The 16393-nt window shown below is 52.8% G+C and overlaps 2 protein-coding genes across 2 annotated transcripts in view; one reads left to right on the forward strand and one right to left on the reverse strand.

The window, feature by feature from the left end:
• TMPRSS4 (transmembrane serine protease 4) overlaps nt 1-554 on the reverse strand; it is a 35260-nt gene extending 34706 nt beyond the window's left edge. Inside the window, exon 1 of the mRNA XM_041769798.1 lies at nt 230-554. Coding sequence (XP_041625732.1) covers nt 230-232 — 3 coding nt within the window. The 5' untranslated portion in view covers nt 233-554. The remainder of the gene's footprint in view (nt 1-229) is intronic.
• A 4923-nt stretch (nt 555-5477) lies between these two features.
• Nucleotides 5478-16393, forward strand: part of SMIM35 (small integral membrane protein 35) — a 48052-nt gene continuing 37136 nt past the window's right edge. Inside the window, exons 1-2 of the mRNA XM_041772998.1 lie at nt 5478-5544; nt 5946-5990. Of these exons, the coding sequence (XP_041628932.1) occupies nt 5478-5544; nt 5946-5990 (112 nt within the window). The remainder of the gene's footprint in view (nt 5545-5945; nt 5991-16393) is intronic.

The following is a 16393-nucleotide window of genomic DNA, read 5'->3' on the forward strand; positions in this document are numbered from 1 at the left end:
GTGGCCCATGTGTCCAGCTTCATGGGTGCTGTGCAGCGCCCTTTGGTAAAGAAGGGGAGAGGAGGGCAGGGGGGTACTGAGGCTTCTAAGGGCCTGAATGTGGGGGTGACTCGGTGTGACCTCTTTTCTCACTGGGAAGCTGTTACAAAATCCACAGGCTGTCAGAAGGGCCCTTTATGGGGAGACCTGCCCTCCCCCAGAATTCAGAGCAGAGGGCGCCCGCACTCACCATGCCGGCTCTGCGATCTGCCAGGTTTCTCTGCGGCTGGAGCTGAGGGGTGGCCGTCAGGAGGTCCTCCTGGATGGGCCCTGGCTGGCACCAGCTCGGAGGCCTGGGCAGCGGCGGCTGGAAGAGGCCTAAGTGCAGGGCACGCCTCGGGGCCGCATGTGCCGCATCCCTCTCCCCGTAGCACCCTGGCCGCCTCCACTGCCCTGTTCCAGGAGTGATTGGGGACCGTGGGGCCAGTTGATTAAAACAACCTCACAGGCGAAGTTGCTAAACTGGAATGATTAATGCATCTTGTAACCTGACACCATCCTAGGGGCTGGAACACACCTGGAGTCATTCACGGCCCTTTGGCCTCCGTATAGGGGACACGCCTAGGATGTTGCAAAAGCCTTCCTGCCTGAATGACTCCCCCCCCCCCCACGGGGTGTTGCTGGTGGGGATGTCGGAGGGCGCTCCCTCTCTCCTAGCCCCACCATTTCTCCATGTGTGGGTGCTTTTGATGGGGGTTGTGGAAAGGCGGAGGACTTTGGGGTGCTCAGGAGGACTGGATTGTTGCCATGTGTGGAGCAACAGGATGGGAAGGCTCACAGAGCGCCTTCTGCCCTGGAGAAGATGTGCTATGCCCCCTGCCCTGGCCCCCAGGTGCGGAGCTGGTCCCTGCGGGGCTCCTACCCAGTGCACCTGCCGGCACCCCTTCCACGTGTCCCTTGCCCGTCCTTACTGGTAATTACATATTTGAATATCTTGGGCTGAGTTGCCAAACCCCCCCACCCCCCCCCACCCCCGCCTCACACATACCTCCCTGGGCAGGGGTTAGACGAGGTGAAACCATGAATCAGAGAGGCAAGGCCACATACCCAAGACCACACAGTAAATTAGCATCCGATTCCGAACAAATCCAGGTCTTCGGTTCCTTGGCTTTGACCCTCCTGGAGACCAGCCCAGGGTAGACATGTGCCCTGGCCCCTCCATGCCTGGGGCCCATGCAACCATGTGAGGAAACGTTTTGTTCCCATTGGATCATTGAAGTGATCAGAGCTCATGGACAGGAAGTGGCTGGCCCCCAAATTGCACCAAGTTTTTGGCAGAGCCGGGACGTGAATCTGGTGTTCTCCACGTGAACAGGCTGAAAGCAGTGCGAGTGTCTGAAGCTCTAGGCCTAAGGTCTGGGAAACACGGTTCATGGAACATGGTAGTGATGTCTGAGCAGGAGGGGGGTAGATCTAACTGCTGGTTGGCCCCCTCTCAGCTACTCAGTGTGGGGTGACTTTGGACTTATCTCTGAGCAGCACAAACCCGGGGCTGATTTGAGGGTCTCTTGAGCCAACATGGCACCAGCCCTTCCCCCCTCTAGGGCAGGGGGCTTTGGAACTGGAAGTCTGGAGCAGAGTGAAGTGCCTCTCATGTCAGAACAGGTGCTTTGGGGGGACAGGCTGCAAAGACCTATGTGGGTGCCTCCCTTTTAAGGAGGACTCCCGCAGTCTGACAGTGCAAGGACAGTGGGCCAGCCTGCACCCAGCTCTCCCCAGCCCTGGTTCCTTGTGTGGCCCACATTTGAATCTCCTCTCTGGGTGCTCAGGTGATGAACCAGGAAAGAGAGGTAGCTGCCTACACTAGAGCACTGCTGGGGTGGCATGTTGGAGGGGTGCTTCCTCGACCCTTCTGGCTTAGCTCTGGGCCCAGCTCCCAGGTGGGTCTGGGGGCCTAAGGAAAGGTGGGGCTGCTGTGGTGTCTGGGAAAAGGCTGCAGAATCTGCAGGTGGAGGTGCAGAGGGCCCCGTACCTCCCAGGAGCCAGATGGGAACTTCTGCGGGACCCTCCCCACCAATTCATCCAGGGGCAGCCTTAGTTCCCCACTAACTGCCTCCTGTCCCCCCTCTGACCACTCTCTCTTCCACTTATCTCTTTAGAGTCCCTTCCTGGATTTCTTCCCCCTCTCTTCCCTTCCTTCTGCTCTCCTCTGATCTCTCCCTCTCTCTTCCTATTCCTTCCCCTCTCATTTCCAGCATGTGGGTCAAGATCAGAGGCAGTTTTGCCGTGAAGCTAACGCAGCCTGAGCTGTAGATGTCACCTCCCCACCCCCCCACTGCTTCCCTTGTGTTGGCCGCTCCAAGGCCAGGAAAGGTCCCAGAGATTTGTCCACATGGACATGTTATTGGAAATTGTGCAGCAGTTTTTTGATCTGTTTTTTTTTCTGAAAAAAGGGCCCCTCAGAAAGCTTCAGGCCTCACAAAACCTGGCCCTCTCTCAGTCAAGGGCATGGGCTCTGGGAGCCTAGCGTCCTGCGTCCTCATCCCAACCCCTGATCGCACACAACTGGCCATTTTATTCAATCCTCCTGAGTTCTGTGTTCCTCTTCTGTGAAAAGCAGATGATAATATTACAGACCTCACAAGGTTGTTATGAGATTTAAATGAGATAATCTCCACCTGACCCCTAAAATCAAAAACCTTCATGATTAGCAATTATCCCTATTTGTTTCACAAAACATGTATTTATGGAGCTCCTGTGAGAGCCAGGTCTCGTGCTAGGAGCCAGGGATTCAGAGATGAGAGACACGGGCCAGGAACACACTCTGGGAGGGGATACAATGCATCCGTCAGTCATACTGAGTTCCACAGTGGGGTGTCCTAGCCGGGGCAGGGGTGGCGGGAAGAAGACTCTTTGTTTTTTTTTTGTTTTTTTTTTTTTTTGGAAGAAGACTCTTTGGAGGTTCAGAGATCATTTTTCATCATGTACTGCCCTCCCCTTAATTTCCTTCTTTCCTTCCTCCTTCCTTCATTCCCCGCCCCCCAGGACATTTTTACTTAGCTATGTCATTTTTAGGACAGTGTAGTAATTGCCAGTTGTTCTGATTGTACACTTGATCTTCATATCAGAACCATCTGCTCCTCCACCCAACAGTTAATTTTCTATGGTGTTAAAGGCACTGTGGTGTGGTGCCTGGGGGCTCAGGCTCAGTCTGCCTTCAGCTCGGGTCATGATCTCCAGGTCCTGAGATCGAGTCCTATGATCGAGTCCCGTGTCTGCTTCTCTCTCAGTCCTGTCCACCTCTGCCCGTTCATGCTCTTTTCCTCTTGTTCTCTCTCTTAAATAAATAAACTCTTTACAATAAATAAATAAATAAATAAATAAATAAATAAATAAATAAATAAATAAAGACACTGTGGTTTGTGGTTGGAAAAAATAAATAGCTTGTGTCTTAGCCCAATCTACCCACGTACTGTATTTCTTCTCTAAACGCAGGAGCTTCTGAGGGCAGGAAACCTTCTAGATCCTTCCTGCTCAAGGTGTGTCTGTAGAGCCACCAACATCCATGCCTCACCTGGGAGCTTGTTAGAAATGCAAAATCTCAGCCACCTTTGCCCCGACAGACCTACTGAATCAGACTCTGTGTTACAAGATCCCTGGGTGATTCGTATGTACCTTAAAGTTTCAGAAATGCTGTTCTACATCTCTTCCCACGCTCAGGAGTGGGTAGAGGCTGTTATTTCTGGAGTGAGCTGAATTTAGAGAGACTGGAGCTTGCCACAGATGAACCTTTGGGGTTCCATCCAGCCAGCAGAGTCTATGGTTCTTTCCTTGGAGCCCAAGTAATTTGAGCTCAGTTTCAGCGACAGACCCTTCCGTTGGGGCCTCTTCTGGGAAGTTCCGAGACGCAGACGGTGGGCACTTACTGGCAACAGCCCCTACGGCCCAAGCCAAGTGGCTCTGAGCTGCAAGCTGGTGTGCTCGGGGAATGCAGTGTGTGTCTGTGGGGACAGAAGGGGTGCCTTGGCTCACTGTGAGGTGTGCAAGTGTAGCCCTCTGCTGATTTGCTAACCTTCTGGAGGATTTTCACTGCTAACCAGCCCTTCTCCCAAGACATGGTTTAGGTCTCAAAGTCATGGAGTGAAGCCTCACCCATCTGCACCAAAGGGGAACTGGGGACGTTGAGAATCCCTAATCCTGGTGGATCTCTGTTGGGTGGGAGCTGACCTTCCTTTTGCACCCCTTGCTGGGGTGAATTCCGCTGAGGCTGGGAGAGGATAGGGGGGTGAGGAGAGACAGGTGTATCTGACAGAAGGATGGGTCACGTTTGCGTCAATAAGCCACAGAAGTAAAACCTTGCTAACACATCGCCTGGGTTCCTGTGTGGCAGGCTGTTACATCTGTGCAGAGAAATGGCATGACCTCCCATCTTGAGGCCACCCAAGCATGTGGCTGCTTCTGTTACCTCCGTTTACAAAGGGGGAAGCTGAAGCTCAGAGAGTGCCAGGCCCCAGGTTCATGAAACCTAGGACATCTGAGGCTTTTCCACTTCATGGGATGTGGGCACATCATGCGTGGAGAGGGTCTGCAGTGGCCTCTGCAGTCCTCTGGAGACCTCACAGAGCCATTCAGAGCTCCATGTGGGCCTGCCTGACCCCCGGGGGCAATTTCCACATTGCCCATGTCATTTGACATTGGTCTCAGAAAAATACCTTGTCATTCAGCCTTCTCCCCACAAATTAGGCAAAGAATGAATTTTAGATTATTGCTGAGTCCCGCCTTTCCTTCCATCTGTCTCTAGAAGATGCTCTCATTCCACCCTGGAGCAGCTGGTGGTGGAAAGAAATAGGGAGGGCACTGGGGCTGGGAGACATTGCCTTTCATCCTAACTGTGCTGTAGATCTGAGACCGTGAGTATCTAGGATTTTGATGATTTTTTTTTTTTTAAAGAACCTGGCTAGAAATTAAATTGTATAGATGAACATTTAATTACATTTAGATTCTCAGGATCAATAGCTTGTACAAGGCATAATCACCATGCATGGCCTTAAATTTGGACCAGAAAGGCTCTGTGGCTTACTGGCTGTGTCACCTTGGGCACGTTAATTAACCTCTCTCTGCCTCACTTCTTTCATCTGTAAAATGGGTGACAATAAAAAGACCCACCTTCTAGGGTTGTTGTGAGGATCAAGTGGCTTAGCATTAGTTTACTGGTATGTGGCACACAGTAAGTGCCACGGAAATACTGCCAGTAAGGTGAAAATGAGGATTATTTTAGTCACAGGTAAAATGAATCATTACCTTCAGAATGTGTTTTTGGATTACTGTGTGCCACATATACTGCGCATATCACTCATTCTTTAATGCTTCGTCAGCACTGCATGTTTGTCATTCTGGTTCCAGCCCTCTCTTTTGCCAGTAGGGTGGGTGAGGGCAGGATCTTTACCCTTTAGGGTCTCAGTTACCAGCAGGGTAAAAAGACCTGCACAGTCTGCCCCATGAGGCAGCTGGGAGCATGGGGAGGCCCACAGGGGAGGTCCCGCGCACCTCCAGAGTGCTGTCAAGGTAAGGGGCCAGCTACTTGTATCGGGACTTGTGAGAATTTCGAGGGCTCATATGTCATCCCTCCACCTGCTCTGGGAAGGGCTGGATTGTCCTGCATCTGCTCCTTCCAGGTTCTTAGAGCTGCACTGAGTTTTGCCCGTCATGTGCTTGGCTCATTCTGTTGGCTCGTTCTGCGTCTCACTACGGTTGCAGAAGAGGTCCAGCCCCCACATCTCATTTCTGGCATTCTACTCTTGTCCCTCTCCAGGGATGGAATTACAGGCTGATCCCTGAAGAGAGACAAAAAACCAAAGTGCCAGAGGTAAGCAGGGGCCCGAACCAGAGAAGGTGAGCCAGTCAGAGGCTTGACAGGACAACACCCCTGGTGCCCTCTGGCCCAGCTACCTAAGGGTGCCGTCTAGAGGTGCTAAATCACAAATATGATCCAGCTTTGACTTTCTGCAGAGGTATGTTGGTGAATGCTTGCTGATGTGATCAGGGCAGCTCTGGGTGCACCCAGGGAGCTGACAGGTGACTGGTGTGATAGGCCTCACAGGTGCAGAGGGCATGATAGCAGGAACCATGGATCCAGGAAGGAGGCAGTGAGAGCATCAGTGTCTTATCTGGCATCGTTGGGAGAGAACATGCATGGATGAGTGAGGAAACATCACGTATGTTTACATGCAAAGCTTTATAGTAACAAAGCACTCTTTCTTTGACCTTCAAAATGACCTTCAAAATGCAGTTGACCCAAGCACCAAGGCTCAGAGAAGCTGAGTGACTTGTCTGGGATAACACTGAACTAGAACTGACCCAGTACCAGTCCCAAACCCATTCACATGGTACTTTCTTCTACCTTCTGTTGACCCCTGGGCAGGATAGCTTTCTGCTGGGTGGTAGATGTCTATACTGGGTTGGAGAGAATCCTCCAAGAATTCCTGTTCACCTGAATCCTCAGAGCGTGACCTTACTTGGAAGCAGGGTCAGCGTAGAAGTAGTTAAGATTAGGTCACGTTTGAGCAGGATGGGCCCTTCATCCAACAGGACTGGGGAGGAGACAGAGGCACAGACGCACAGAGGAGAAAGGCTGTGGAGACCCAGAGGGAGCACGGGAAGACAGGGGCAGAGATGGCGTGGTGCAGCCACAAGCCAAGGAACCCCTGGGGTGACCAGAAGCTGGATGGGGCAAGGCAGGATCCTCCCCTGGAGGCTTTGGAGTGAGCTTGGCCCTGCCAGCATCTTGATTTCAGACATCTGGCCTCTGGCACTGTGGGACAATAGGTCTCTGCTGTCTAAGCCACTAGTTTGTGGGCCTTTGTCACTGTCACTCCAGGAAGCCAATGTAGTGGCCGTTACCCAGGTCCTGTCTTACTATTCTTTCTGGTTTTGCTCTTTCCTCTGGGGGTGCCCTGTCCTTCTTCCTCCCTGACTGTTACACACACACAGTAGCTAAATCCTGGCGGCTCGTGCCCTATGGAGATGGGAGTTTTGATCCTTGACCTAGATTCCATTTATTGTGGCAATTCCTTTGTCTACTCGTGTTTGGCTCTGGCTCTTTTTCTGTGTAATTTCTACTACCTCAGCGACACCAGGTGTGCCCTGCTCTGCATCGTGGTGCAATGGTGTCTGGAAGAGGAGGTGGGAGGCAGTGGTGGTCATTGTGTGTTGGGAGGGGGCTTTTTTCTTGCAGCCTGGGATGGCTGGGGTCATGCTGGCTCTTGCTCTTGGCCTTCAAGTTCGGGCTGGACCAGCACTGCCCAGGGAGGTTGGATGTAAGCCTGGGGCCTTGGGCTTGTGTCTTGCGGGGCGGACATGCTGGGTTTTCTGCTTTTGTGTGCAGAGGATCTGATCTTGCTCAGGCTGCCACCTACAAAGAAATATTGAGCAGGGAAGTGACCCATTCCCCACCCACATCCCAAAGGCACTTCCTCCACCATAGCCATGAGCCAGATGCTTGAAGATGTTTGAATCCTAACATTGGCCTGCTCACGGTTTCTATCACTGCCCCTGGATGGTCTTTATGCCGGGACTTCCAGCTATGAGTCTTTGTGCAGAAGGTGGGCTGGGAGGGAGGGAGGGGGTGATAGAGATGGGGTGTTGAACTGGAAAGATCAACAGTTCAGTTGAGTCCCTTCTAGCTAAGTGACTTTTTAGCTAAAACAGTCTGAGGTACTTACCGACCCTGTGCTGGGCTTCCTAAGAGGAACCACATTTTTCTTTAGATCTGCAGCCCCAGTGCAGTACCTGCCGCACAAAAGATGCTTAAACTTTGCTTGGGTAAAGGTAGCTTAAAACACAACTCCTGCCACAAAGGAAGAGCTTCTGGCAGCCGTGCAGGGGAGAAGATAGAGATAGGGAAGAGGCATTTGCAGTAGTTCAGGTGAAAGATGGAGAAAGCCTTAATGTGGGGTCCACCAGGCTGGGAAGGATGAAGAAAGGGAAGAGACATTCTCTCTGACTTTCCACTGTTTTGCCAGGTGCTGCCTGCCGTGTGTACCATAACTACTTGTGTCCTGATAGCCTTATAGACTCAGTCTTATTGTTCCCATGATGGCTGTGGGGACAGAGGTAACTGGCCCAAGAGCCTGCAGCCTGTACTGGGCAGGCTGATCTGGAACACAGGCTTGTGCAGGACGCTGGGCAGCTGGAGTTTGAGAACCAGAAGGATCCACTGAGGGAGGGATTGGGGGTGGCTGAGGCTTCTCTGTGGGTGGTGGTGTTGGTGGTGCACAATTAACGAATGAGTTCATTGGATTGACCCCGTTGGAAGAGGGAATGCTTTTAGATTGTCTGTGTCCAGGCCTTGCCAAATCCCATGGATGATCATTTATTGATAATGCTGGTGCCTCTCTCTTGATTGAGTGCTTTTGGCCACGGAGTGATGCTCGGGGAGAGGCTGCTTGGCACCTTGAGGCTACTCGGCCTCCGTGGGGTTGCCAGGATGCCGACACAGCACTGTTGTGTGCTGGGAGCTCACCCCCTCCCCTGGGGCCTTGCTTCTCCTCCAAGCAGACTTCATGTCTGGCCTGAAGGGCCATCAGTGAGCAGCACTTTGTGGATTTCAGCATGTAGACATGGTCCTGGATGCCCCTCACACCATCTCCCTTGGCCTCTCCCTGCCGGTTACCCTGAACCAAAGTTCTCGAGCCTGAAAGTCTCTGGCCCAGACCATCTCTTGACCTCATTCCTGGATCTGAATCTCTGATTCATCAGACATTTGCTGAGCACTTACAGCATGCTGGGGACACACAGATGAATGAAGTGTCTTCCTTGTCTCCACAGCTCTTTGGTGGGGGGTGGTGGGGTGGGTGGGAGTGACCTGGTCCAGACATTACACTCTGATCTCCTGGTAGACGTTGCACTGAAAGAGCAAACAGCCAGAGGTCAGGGCAGCCTCTCCAGAGGAAGTAACATTTGAACTGAGCTTATGAGGACGAACAGGACTTGCTCAGATGGAGAAGTAGGGGCCCTAAGGGGAAAAGAACATTTCACAGCACAGAGTGTGTGAGGCTGAGTGTGTTTGGGGAGCCAGCTGTTAATTCCACAAATATTTACTGAGCACCTGCTCCATGCCAGCCTTGTGCTGGGCTTGGGAACATAAATAATACATGGCCTCAAATAGGAGAGCTTCACAAGATGTCTTCTTTTGTGGGACCTGCACACAAAATAAGGACTTAGGACAGAGACCTTATGTACACACCAGAAGTTCCCAAGCCTAGGGTTCTTGAGCCTGGGATTATGCAAGATGACCCTTTGGGGTAGGAGAAGAAAATAGCGAAACCTCTATTTCTGTGTATGTTTTTTAACTAAAAGCAAAATATTTGAGCTTCTTTAATATTTACTGTATGGGTTGACCCTGGGGCCTGCACTTAGCTCTGATGTGCCACATGTTGCCTACATCAGAGAAGGTCTGAGGGAAGCGGGGTGAGGGGTTCCATGAAACTGGCAGGGGCTCCTTGTATCCTCATTCAGTTTTAGCATATTGCGATATATTTATACCTGCTCCTGCAGTGGATTTATGGATGATCTGATCTGGCTTCAACTAGATTGACCCTCACACAATGGACAAGGGCTCAGCAAGTGGAAAGATGCCTGGCGGCAGGAGAGAAGGTGGATAATGCAGGCACAAGCATACAGCAAGAACATGGCAAGGTGGTCGCTCCCCCACTCTTAAAGGGCTCCTTGTTATCTTTCCATCTTGAGGAAAAGATGGTAACAATCTAATTGTAATCAGTGGAAGCTGATGAGAAATATTCAAAGTAATTTTGCAACATAGATTCAAATCTCTTGATGTCAATGATATTCCTTCTCTAAAGGCTCATTGTCTTTTAGGTATTGGCTAATGATGGTGGTACATGGAAACGCAATATACACATAAATAAAAATACGTGTGTTAGTAGGGATGGGTACCAACATTTGTTCGGTTATGGACAGGGATCAAAGAGGCTTGGACATCCTAGCTCTAGGCAATATGTAGAAGCTGTTTAAGCAGGAGGATGACTTGATAATTTCCGAAGCCCCTCCCTGGCAGTCATGGAATGAGACACTAGGCTATTGAGATGAATACAGGCTTTTGCAGAAGTCCAGGCGGCTGAGGATGAGGTCCTGACCCCAGGTTAGGGGGACAGGAGAGGAGAGAGAAATTTTACACATGGATCAGACTTGGCGATTAATAAGTTTGGAAAACAAGGTGGGCGGTGGGGGAGGACCCAGGGTAAGTCTCCGAGTGACTGGGCAGGCAGTGGTACCACTTACCACGGTGGTGGCGGCGGGTGGAAGTGAGGGGTGGGCTTGGGGAGGGAGGTGTGAGTCTGCATTTGAGCAGGTTGAGTCAGAGATGCCAGGGAGAGCCTTGGGTGGAGCTGTCCTGCTTGGTCAGGCTTCTGGGGGTCTTGGGCTGCAGGTACCCCTTCCCCAGGCAGGGCCAGAGTGAGTGAGAGCTTGAAGGAAATGAAACGAGTTAACAAGGCAGCAGTGGCATCTTCGGTTCAGTCTTGTGGCCTTCCCAGGGATCAGACTCTGACGACTCCCCATATTGCACTTCTGGGAAGCCCCCAGAGTGTGGGGATTCATTGTTTTTTTTTCCTCCTCTGAGCCATCTTGGGTTGTGATCAGGCTTCTTACTCATGGTACTTCAGGCCAGAGTAATTGGGAAAGCCTGATGAGGCGGGTGTGTCCTTGCTTCATCTTCTGGTGTTCAGATAAGCAAAGTGGGGAGGAGCTGGGGTGGGGCAGGATGGGGTACAGGTGCTGCACGGATGCCAAGGCGGGGACAGGTGTTGGCTCACTAAAGCTCCACTGGGGGCTATGCTCTGGCACAGAAATGTTTCATTCTGTCCCAGTCTGGCCATTTCTGAGTTGAAATTTCCATGCTGCCCTAGTTCAGGATATGCCCCAGTTCAAGATATGCTTGTCTGAGAGTCCACCTGGGGCTTGACAGGGAGAAGAAGCAGTTTTATCAGTGATGCCTTGGAAGATGGCCCCCAGCACCACCAGCATGGCCCTCTGGCAGGATCCTGGGCTCTGTGTGTGCGAGTGCGTGGGGCAGGGTGTGTGACATTGATGGGAGGCTGAGGGCTGTCTTCTCCCGTCTTAGTATTTTTCTTTGGAAGGGAAAAGAAGACATGGACCACAGGGGAAAAAAGTACCTGAGAGGATGGAGTCGATTTAGAAATAAAGACAGGAAAATGATGATGAGAGAGCAGAGAGACGGAAAACAGGAGAGGAGAAAGGTGTCTAGAGAATTACCTGCTGGAAGAAACAGAAGAGTGGAATTTGAGACAGGCAACAAGAAAATAAGACAGAAGGTATGAGGAGGCAGGAACCCAGAGACGTGAAAGAAACAGGGCTCAGGGGGTTCAGGGGTGTGAGACCTGCTTGGATGGAACACCTGCCCCACCTTCCTTCTTGCCCCACCCACCTGCCTGTTTTCTCAATTGCAAAGTCAAAGGGGACAGAGCTGCCCAGAACTGCCTGCCTCGGGTCCTGACATGCACTTGCAGGCAGGAAGAGGTCAGAGGTGGAGTCCCCTTTGCTTCTGTTGGGGGCAAAGAGTCCTCCAGCAGGGTCTGGAGAGGAGCCAGGGTGACCTGAGGTCCTGGCCCCTCTGAAGGGAAGGGGTCCCTGCCGTGATGTAGTAACTCTGGCTGCTTCTCTTGACTTGCTTTTCATTGCAATGGAACAGAATTGTAAGCCCAGGTGATGGGTGGTCACAGACCAGGTCACAGACTGTCACTGACCTCACAGTTCAGGGGGAGAGACCAGGTCATCATAAGCCAGGACCGAGGCAGTGCGTTGGGTGGAAGTGCTTTGTAACGGTCACACCCTGCACATGGCGAGTGGCATGCTTGCACACCAACAGCTAGGTTGTGGGCTGCAAAAGCGGGAAACCTCTGAGTAGTGAGGGTTGGTTTTCTAAAGTTAACTCATAATAGGAAGGGAAATGCTATCTCGAGGGCCCAGGGAACAGAGGCCTGAGTCTGGCTTAGTAACACTCACACATCTAGGCAAAGAAAACGTCATCAAAAGGGGGATCTCGGGTGTAGAGGAAACAAGCTGCATAGGTCCAAACAAGCCCAGGTCAGAGGACAGAGGGATACTAGCAGGTTCCTTGTGGAGAGGCACCCTCGTGGAGTTTCTGGAGCTTTTTCAGAGTGTAGGTGAAATTTTCTCTCACACCTTCCCACTTTCCTTGATCAGATTGCGTGTTCATTTGGTACCTGGTCACTGATTTGGCTTCCGTGGGACATTGATGTCAGGAAGGAGACAACTTGAGGTGGGCACTCACCACACTGGTCCCTGTAATAATTTACTATTAAAAAAATCAATATGTTGGCAAAATAGTAGCAAGAAATGCCACTTACAGAGCAAGCACTTACCAGACTCTGCTAAATGCTTTACGTGAATGTGTCATCCGATGCTGCTACCGATCTTGTGCAGTGGGCATTCTTTCCTCTGCTTTGTAGATGGGAAGATAGGCCCAGATCTGAGGTTTGCAGCAAGCTCTTGCAGGCCAAAAGCCTGGTCGCTTCACCTTTCTCTTCTTGGAATTGCAGGGGGTGGGGGTGATGCTAGGCTCAGAGCCCAGGCCCAGTACAGCCTGAGTCATCCCCACCGAGTGTGGGCAGCGTGTGTCTGCCACTGAGAAGGTGGTGTGAAGAGTCTCATCTCTGGACACTCAGGGCTGGGGCCAGATGCTAGAACCAGTGACTCAGCAGGAGTGACATCTGCGTGAGGCTCTGTTGGCCTGGAGGCCTCCCCATGGGAGTCCCCCCAAACCTGCAGCCAGGACCACTGTGATGACAAGACACTGGGACACAGGGGCACACAGAATCCTAAGCTTGGATGAAAAGTGAGGCACCACCCCTGGGTTTCTACCACGAATCCTTCCCCGGGGCTGCCTTCTCCCCTGGTCAGCCTCCACTGGCCACCAGGGAAAGGACATTGGAGATGGCATTGGCTGCAGCAGAACCCTGACTCATGCCTTCCAGAGCCAACAGATCTTACTTTAGTAATTCCCAGGGCTGCCATAGGCACCCAGAGCTCGTTGCAAGAGGGCTGTGGGTGAGGTGGGAAAGGGTGTTCACACTCCGAGCATGGACAGGGGCTGGAACTCCTGCTGCTGGAGGAACCCCTCGGCTGTGCTCCACACCCCTGCTCACCAGGGCGGCTGTGGGATGAGTGCTGTCTGGGCTCCCAGTGGGGATTCCAGGTGGGCTCCCCGGGGAGAGGCCCTCGAATGGAGGCGGTCCTGGCTGCCTGCGAGGGCCCCAGCTGCCCCTCCGCCTTGTCCCACACAGGTGGGTGTACAGGTGTGTCTGTCAGGGCGGGGCAGCCTCCACCCCTCCCAAACGGCTCCCAGGCTCTGGGCACCGAGATAAAATGCTAATTAAATTCTCAACCTTCTAGGCCTGCAGGTTTTTAGCTTGCTTCACACAGCCAAGTATTCTCCTTCCATGATTCCCTGCCATACAGGGAGGGGATGGGGGGTGTCATTGATCCTCTTATCTAGCAGGGGTGGAGCATCTCACCCTGTGCTCCCAAATCTGGGGGGCACTTCAAGGTTTCATCTGGGCCCAGGTGAAGGAATCCAGACTGTTTTTCTAGGCAAAGCAGCAAAGGCATGGAGATAGAGCTACATCTAGAAGGCCCGTTGAGAAGGGGGATCCTGATAGGCCTGGGTGCATCCAAAGGCCTGTCATCTTGCTTGTCTTGGCAATGGAGCTCCTGTGACTTATTTTTTGTATTTTTATCATGGTGGCAAACATTGATGCAGTGCTTTGCAGTGGGTGAAATTCTCCCACGGGTTTTCTACTTTAATCTTTAAAGTAATCCATGAGGTAGGTCATATCAGGCTGCTCATTGCCCCAAATGGGGGAGGTGACCCCTCAGTGCCAGAGCCAGGACCCAGGCAGGCCTGAGGGCCCCACGCTGGGAGGGCCCTGCCTGTGCTGATAAGAGCTGGGCCTGGTGAGAGGAACCTGGTGGCAGCCCGGGGCCTGAGAGCAGCCTCAGCCCAGCTGTGCCAGGGGCTCTGGTGACATGTCTGTTCAATTTGTAACTTGCCCTATTTGGACCTCTCCTACGTCCCCAGAGTTAGCAGCAAACCCTCCGAAGCACAGTGCTCTGCTCTAAGGACAGGGAAGTGGGGGAGATACTCTGCAGCCACTGCCCACCCCCTCTTCAAAAGGGCGCCTCCCACCTCATTTCTGCCCCAAGTCCCCAAGGCAGGGCCCTTGGTCAGATCCCCAGGGCCATCTCACCTGGAGGTGGACCCATGCCCTTGAGTCTGAGGCGGATCCAGCCCTGTTGGTGCTCGGCTCCCCCAAATGGCTTCATTTATTATTATTTTTTAAAGATTTTATTTATTAGAGAGAGAGGCGGAGGGACAAGCAGGCTCCATGCAGGGAGCCTGACATGGGTCTCGATCCCAGGTCTCCAGGAACAGGCCCTGGGCTGAAGGTGGCACTTAACCCCTGAGCCACTGGGGCTGCCCACCCAAATGGCTTTAAGTAGACACACCTACACCTGAGTTTCCTCAAGGTTTGAGTTTTCTCATGTTCTTGCAGGTGAGTCTCTGGTTTGATCCCCACTCCAAGCCCTGCTTCTGGGATCATGCACTCATGCCACCCCAATCCCTGACACTCGCCTCTCACGCATCTGTTGGGCACCCCATCCTGAGGCCCACATTTGTCCTTGTGCCCGCACCGTGGCTGCCTGCCGGCCCTCTGTCCACAGCTGCTCCCTGGGGCTCTTTCCAGCTCTAGCCCCGGGGTGAGCACTAAGACCCAGACTGGGAGAGGAGGAGAGAGAGCTGAGTGAAAGGACACGGACAGACCCAGGAAAGGGGGACAAGGGACCACCCTGAAGGCTGCATGGAAGTCCCCAGCGGAGATGCCAGCCCCAGGGTATGGGTGCCTGACACATTGTTAAAAACAATTACTAAAGCTCTGATTAGGGAGGATCAGCTCCCAGCCTGGTCTTAGGGTCACTAGCGCTGAATCCCCCGCCTGTGATGACTCCACTCTTGCAGCCAGCTATCGTGTTGTTACAGGCTTGGGTCAACTGAAGATGCAATCGTCATTATTTATTTGTAAGCCGTTCTTGTTTAATTCCCAAACCTTGCGCCCTGAAGCAGACCTTATGGGTGGGGGTGGGGGCTGGGAAAAGGGAAATTGGAGTGACTATGGGCCTCATTCACATTTCACTCCCATCCACCAGGTGGGCCCCTGCCAGTGGTGCATTGGTACTGATGCATGTGGCTTCCACACCGACGGATTTCTGCATGTGTAGGTCTTGGCTTTAAGACCTAACCATGCAGGGTCTCTATGCTTGGGGCAATTTAAGTCAGGCAGGAGGCCTAGCCCCAGGCGTGGCCGTGGTCATCACACTTTCCTCTCGTTATCGTTAATCATTCTAGTGATAGCATCCCCTCAGACTGCTGGGAGGGAAGGAGGTGGGTAGAGGCTGGTGCCAAGCAGATTGTAGAGTGTGTGTGTGTGTGTGTGTGTGTGTGCATAAGGTTGGGTGGGGAGAGAGTCAAAATTCCAGGCAATGTGGAGGCTGCTGGGGAGTAAGTGGGAGTCTGTTCCCTTGGATGGACAAACCAGCTGGGCAACAGCTGCTCCTCCTGGAGAGGCCCGGGCCGCCCCAGGCTCTTGGTCTGCTGCTCTTTTGTGGCTCTAGGCATGGGGGGCCTGCAACCTGGCTGGTCCCGTGACCCAGGACTGGGATTTCTTGGGGGAAGTGAGTGCTGTAATATCTCGCCCACGTTCAGTTTAGAAACCCAGGGGGAAGGGTGTGCTGTATGGCCGGCATTCCCAGGCCTCTATCCCCAGGGCCCTCAGACTGTTCTGAAGTTAGAGTTGTGGGTAGTTCGCCCCCCGGCCTCCTGTCCCCTCCACCGGCCCCACCCATGTTGAAGGGCCAGATGCAGGCAGACTCCAGCAGCCTGCTCTCCGTTCTGCACCGAGCTGCTCATCCCTCTTCCCCAGGGCTCCCATTCTGGGAGAAAGACACCTCCATGATCTCAACATTTCTCTGAAGGGCCTCTTTCCTTTCCTAAACCCCAACCCGAGGACCCTGGCTTCTTTCCATCCTCAGCCAGAAGCTGGTTAGTCTTCCACGCCCCGTGTGTGGGGAGGTAGGAGGGAAGAGCAAGGGGGAAGTATTATTGCAGCTCCCCATCGTCACTGCCCCACCTCCAAATGCACGTGAAATAAAACCCTCCTACCTCTGGGACTCAAGCCTTTGGGTGCTACCATCTGGGACCCCTCCTGTTGGATTTCTCACTGCTGACCGCATCATGCTTTCAAGGCAGAGCCTGGCATCCCCTGTAAGTCCAGCCCACTCTCCGGGTGATGGTACCAGG

This window comes from Vulpes lagopus, chromosome 10, assembly GCF_018345385.1.
Source record: "Vulpes lagopus strain Blue_001 chromosome 10, ASM1834538v1, whole genome shotgun sequence".
NCBI classification, from domain to species: Eukaryota; Metazoa; Chordata; class Mammalia; order Carnivora; family Canidae; genus Vulpes; species Vulpes lagopus.